Below are 6000 nucleotides of genomic sequence, written 5' to 3'. Positions count from 1 at the left end.
TTTCTTTCTCCGCGCCGCGGACTAGACGATTTTTCCCTTGCCTCCTGCTTCTCTCTCCCGGGAGCCGTCGGCGCGGAGCCGCGGCGGGGAGCGGAGCGGAGCGGCGGGGAGGCGGAGGGAGGGGAGGAGAGGAGAGGAGGGGAGGCGCGGCGGCCGCCCCGCTGCGGGGGCGATGCCCCCGCCTGCCTTGGCGCCTCCCCGTGCTGGCCCCGCCGCCTTCCCTTTGTGCCGCCGGGCCCGGCGCGACGCCTGCCCCGGGAGCCGGCGCCCCGCGGCGCTCCGCGGCGGGAGGTAAGGGCGGCTGCCGCCCCGCGCCCCGGCAGCCATGCGGACCCTGCGGCCGCAGCTGGCCTCCCTGTTCCTTCTCGGTAAGTGCCCGGCGCTGGCGTGGGAAGGACGGGACGGGACGGGACGGGACCCCTTGAGTGCTCTGCCTCGAGGGGGTGGTGGGAGGGTCACCCCTGCCAAAGGCACCGAGCGTCTTCCCATAGGAGTTGTGACTGCCCGCTCTGTTTCTGAAATCGGAGAGGAAAATGAAATTTAAATAAATAAATTATGTATATGTATATGTATATGTATATGTATATGTATATGTATATGTATATGTATATGTATATAAAGAGGGTTTCACCTTCACCTGCAGTACCTCGGTAACCATCCTCAGCCATCCCCCGGGGCGCGGTGTCCGGCCGGAGCGGGCAGCTTAGGCATGGGAGCTGTAGGAGTGGAGGGTCGGGCGCCTCCTCCTCGCCGGGCTCCGGCAGCAACTTGTGCGGGGAGAGCAGCGGGATAAGGACTGCGCCCTGCCGGAGCCGGGGGACATCTCGGAGGGGAATCATACGGGCGGAGAGTTACGGTTCAGTGTTGAGCTTGCACGGCGAAGGCAGAGAAAATGTATGGGGTAAGGTAGGCTGCAGAAGCAGAGTCCTCCGCTCTGGAAGAGTACGTTGAAACATAAGAGGGAAGGATGTCGTAGAATGCAATTTGATTGCTTTGTCTTGTCTTTCCAAACTCCTCCTGTAGTTCGTTTCTCTCTGCCCGCCTGCGTTTTGTACCCTGCGAACCGTTAAACGTGTGTTCTGTCCCATCCCACAAGTGCCTGCCCAGGGGATGACTGTACACACTTCTGTAAAGTCCTTTGGGATCCCGCTGCTGGGCGGGAGACGCTGTAGCAATGCAAGAGCCCTTCCCACAAATTTGGGAAAAGCAGAATACAAGACAATTAAAATGCCTCTTAGGGGTTTTTGTTTGCGGCAGCCCATGTGCCTGGCTTAGTACTGATTGAGTTGATTACGAGCGCTTGTGGAAGCTCGTACTGCTTTTCTGCCCGTGTATGTATAGAGCAGCCTCGGAGTTGTTTTGATTTGCCGTTTCACTGGGAATATTTTCTGCTGGCATCAATGCTCTTGAGAGAAGAAGCACCCGGGCTGGCAGTTTTACTGTCTTGAGAATTGTCGCATCCTCGCTCTGCCAGTTTGGAAACAATATCTTGACTTGAACTGCAGTCCTGCTTCCGTGGCTCTGATTTGTGTGTGGTTTTTACATGCGAGATCTCTGTCTTTAGGGAAGACAAAGAGAGGTGACTTTTTGAAATGGTTTTGCAGAGGGTTTAAACTTACCTTAAACCAGCAGCTTTTTTCCATGGTTTCCCCGGGAAAAAAATAAAAAAAAGAAAAAGGAAAAAAAAAATAAAAGAAAGCTATGTTTGTCCAGGGTGACGTGGCTCTGCCAGTGCAGGGGGGCTCTCGTAAACTGAGAGATGGGTGTAGATGAACGGCAGTTTTTTGCTGCCTTGGCTTCGCACGCTTCATCTTTGGGCTTGCAGAACAATAACACCATTCTGGAATAAGTCTTCCTAATATGGAGCGAGCAAACCAGCGCTCGGTTGCCTGCGCGCTGCTCCGAAGCACGCCCGGCTGATGCAGCCACACAGCAGCAGAGGGCATCGTCTTGCCGAAGGCTTCCCGCGGCCGTGCTGGAGTGGGACCTACCAGACCTCCCTGTACACCCCCCCTCGGTGCAGAACCCGCATCTGGCCGCCCCTGGACTCTCAGCTTGCAGGAACTGGCTGGCTGGCTTTAACATGCCTTTGCTCTCTCCAGGGCATGAGCTGCAAGGTGTCTTATGTCACTTGGAGGATTGTTTGCTATTTAGTGGTCCCCCAAGTCCCATGGACATACATAGTTAGTAAAAACATTGTGCTGGCCTTGACTTCAACATGAGGCTGTTTATAACAGTAGAAAATGTACCCCGTGTATGCTTGGAGTTAGTTTTCTTTGGGTGTTTTTCACCGAGATTTCTTTAGGCAGTTGATCTGCATTTGCCCAGCTGCTGGTCTTGAGAAAACTGGGAATGTGTGAATGTCCCTCAAAACCTTGAGATGCACGGAAGAGCTATGGGTTGCTGTTTATAAAACTGAGACTTCGTTTGACTTGGTGGGGAAGAGGCCAGAGTAAATAGCCTGGTTTCTTTAACATAAATCTCTGGCTAGAAGAAGACTGTTCCCTTCTGGACAAGTAATGTCAATGCTACAATATATGGGTTGAGTATGCAGAAAAAGAAATGCCACTCAGTTTTTCCTTACCCTTTTGCAAACTCATTGGAGTTGCTGAAGGAGGAACCATGGTTATGGAAAGAGCCAGTGTATAATTTAATGTAATATATCAAGCATTAACTAGCTACCGGAATCCAACTAGCTGCAAAACCAGGGTTTAACAGCCCACATCTGGCATGTGGGTGTAACATTTGTAGATCTCTGCTGTTTTTTTCCCCACTTGCTGCAGTGTTTGTTTCAGGGTTCTTTAAACAAGTGGCACTTCATCACAGCAAGTACAAATGGGAAAATAGAGCAAGTGCTGTAAATAATCCTCATGCAGCAATGAGACCATTAATATTTGTGCCAGCCAGTGCTAATCCTATGTCTAGTTGCAAGATTTACCTTCTTTTTTGCAGGCATGCAAAGTCTGATACTCCTCATATTTATAGTGTAATATATAGGAAACACAATAGGCTTCTGGGGAATGCTGAATTCATTCATGTCAGTGACTGGTTTATGAATTGTTCTGCTTTTGAGTCTCCTGCAGTCTCCAGAATGCCACCTGTGAATGCAATTTACAGCTCTTTGTGTTCAAACATTGCATATGTATATATGTACATAGACTCATTACGTTCTTCCTATCTCTATTCATGCATAGTAATTGGTGATTTATTTGTGATTCCTAGAGAGGAGCAGAGCCTGCATAAGGTCTTGAAACCGCAGCTCACTTGTAAGTGGTATGTTGGAGTGAAATAACCGTGCAGAGGTGACTCTCAGAGGAAGAAGGGATGATTGATCTTGAAGGCCTGTCCTCCTGGAGGGGACTGGGTGCTGGCTGGGGAGCAGCACTGTGCAGCTGACTGCCTCAAGTGCTCTGTTATCACCCTCCTGCCTGAGGGCAGGGGCTGGAGAGGGCAGGGGCTGGAGAGGGCAGGGGCTGGAGAGGGCAGGGGCTGGAGAGGGCAGGGGCTGGAGAGGGCAGGGGCTGGAGAGGGCAGGGGCTGGAGAGGGCAGGGGCTGGAGAGGGCAGGGGCTGGAGAGGGCAGGGGCTGGAGAGGGCAGGGGCTGGAGAGGGCAGGGGCTGGAGAGGGCAGGGGCTGGAGAGGGCAGGGGCTGGAGAGGGCAGGGGCTGGAGAGGGCAGGGGCTGGAGAGGGCAGGGGCTGGAGAGGGCAGGGGCTGAAACGCACAGCTAGATACCATAGAGCTGAAGGCTGCTTGGCTGCAGGGGGAACAGACGGAGAAAACAGCGGAGTGGGTGTTTGCACACACGGGGTTTGGGGTTGTTTCTGTTTACTGAAGCTAGCGGCCCGGGAATGTTGCTGGCGCCTCATCTGCTCTTCCATGTATTGTTAGTAACAGTGGCCAAGACTGTGCTTTCTCCATCTGCGTCTGCCCAAAGTGTTTCGCCGCGAGCTTTGCTTTTCTGAGCCAATTGTGCCGCTTTCACCTCTCTGTTTGCTGCCTCGGGATCACTATGGTGTGCGGTGACAGACCTGGACGGATCCCACGTGTGCTGGAGGGGCTGTGACTCTGCTTCTTTTGGGGAATATGTTGGATGGGGGCTCTGCAGGTAGCCCTGGCTAGTGCCTCATTTGTGCATGTGGGTCGGATGGCACTCTGGCTTGCCATGAGCAAGTGCAGTGGGAGGATGCTGTGGCCATTGATGCTGGGCTGGCAGGCTCCACTCCTGCACATCCCCAACTGTAATTCCTCGCAGAGAGGCTCCCTCCCTACTGTCTTGGCCAGACTGCCTGACATCCTGAGGCTCCTGCAAATCCTGATTATTTACACAGGAGGGTTTGGTTTATGCGAATTGTTGTCTCTTACTTGAACTTCCGTCAAGCTAGATGCCTTTATTAAAGCAGTTTTTATTGTAAATCGAATGTTTGCTTGGAACACTTTTACCAGACCCATTATATGAAGTGAAAGGCAGGATAAGCCCTGCAGACCACAGGGAGGAGGGCAGGAGACAGAGGGTCATAAGGAGCTTGTAAAGGAGAGCATCACTCCTGTGGTGGCAGGCCTATTGAATTTTTTGGACCAGGAAACTGCTTTTTTTTTTTTTTTTTTCTTCCCTTTTTAAATCCTTTTAAAGTTCTCCCTTTTGGTCTCTCTTGGCTTCTTTCTTACCCCTACAAAATCAGTCATGGATTCAGCCATTGTCCTAAAGGTTATACATTCTAATGTGGAGCCAGAGGTGTTCTATTTGCTTTAACTCAGATGAATCAGAGTGCTGTAACCTGAAAGCGTGCTCCTCTCTGCCTTTTAGCAATCTGCAGACCCTGCCCAGAAACTTGCAGCACCAGGAAGATAGCCTGAAAGGAAGGGGGAAGCATTTCAAACACAACTGGGTTTTCTTCTTGTTGCTAGGGTTCCTTTGCTCGTGATTTGACTTGTCTACTGGTATCAAGGACGTTTAGGCCCTCCAGACAGTGTCTGGAAAACTGCAGTATTGTGATTTGCCTCTGGCTTTGAAGTTGCTACGTATTCCTTAATGATAACCTGCTAAATCAGTTTTGATTCCATTTTTGTATTGCCATCTCTTTCCTAGTCATATAAAATCCTCTTAAGGACTGGTTCTCCAGTTAAATGTTAGGCGACTTTAGTATCTGTTTATGAACTTCAGAGAGGCTAAAATGGAAACTTTCCTGACAAAGTGGGGTTTGATCAAATTGCCAGGCAAAGAAATTGGGTGTGCAGCTGCCTTTGATGGGTCTAGGATGTCCATATGTGCATATGTCCATGTGCCATTCCCAACTCTAACCTGTTGCCTGCCCTGTCTCCATCAGTGTGCAAGGAACACATTTCCAGTGACGTATGTTAGTAAGCTTTGTGTTATGAGGTTTAATTAGCAAATGGCAATGAGACTAGAGGAAATCTTTCTAACTGCTAAAGTTACATTTCAGTAAGTAATTGAACATGAGCACAAAACCAGGCCATCTCACCTAAGCCATGGGTAGCTCTTCTCAAAAACGGGGTGGTTTTGACACTCAGGACTTGAGCTGTTGCTGCACAATACCTGCACAGAGGCTAAAAAGTGACACTGCTCCTCATCAAAGTAATTACTTTAGGCTAGTTCCTGCATGGCGTTGGGAGGGTGCAGGCTGGATAAGAAACCAATTGGAGGGACTTGGTCTGAAAACTAACTAGGCAAAACCAGTAAATACATAGAGGGGCTGGGGGTGGGGTGTCTGAATGAAAGTAGATCCATTTTCACGTGGTCTGCAGACTTTTATGGGGGCCCAGGGGCAGGAGAGGTGCTGGGGGAGCAGGTGGCTGGAGGGCATGGTGATTCTCTGGCTGGGTTACCCCGGTTTGCTCTTCATGCATCTTGATACCATGGGTCTGGGGTGTGCAACCAGTTGCTCAGCCCTACTTAAAGGGTGAGGTGAGTCCAGTGTTTGATCACAGGCAGTCTCTTAGCTGTCACCAGTTCCTGACAGAGGCTGCCTGCTCTGCCCTG

The 6000-nt window shown here is 51.0% G+C and overlaps 1 protein-coding gene across 2 annotated transcripts in view; it reads left to right on the top strand.

The window, feature by feature from the left end:
* The first annotated feature begins 209 nt into the window (after positions 1-209).
* IGSF3 (immunoglobulin superfamily member 3) overlaps positions 210-6000 on the top strand; it is a 100926-nt gene continuing 95135 nt past the window's right edge. For both annotated transcript variants that reach the window (XM_071756376.1, XM_071756380.1), the window contains exon 1: positions 210-368. In XM_071756376.1, the coding sequence (XP_071612477.1) occupies positions 326-368 (43 nt within the window). In that variant the 5' untranslated portion in view covers positions 210-325. The remainder of the gene's footprint in view (positions 369-6000) is intronic.

This window comes from Heliangelus exortis, chromosome 1 (genome assembly GCF_036169615.1).
Source record: "Heliangelus exortis chromosome 1, bHelExo1.hap1, whole genome shotgun sequence".
Classification (NCBI taxonomy): domain Eukaryota; kingdom Metazoa; phylum Chordata; class Aves; order Apodiformes; family Trochilidae; genus Heliangelus; species Heliangelus exortis.
The sequence above is the reverse complement of the archived record's forward strand: the minus strand, read 5'-3'. Positions and strand labels throughout refer to the sequence as shown.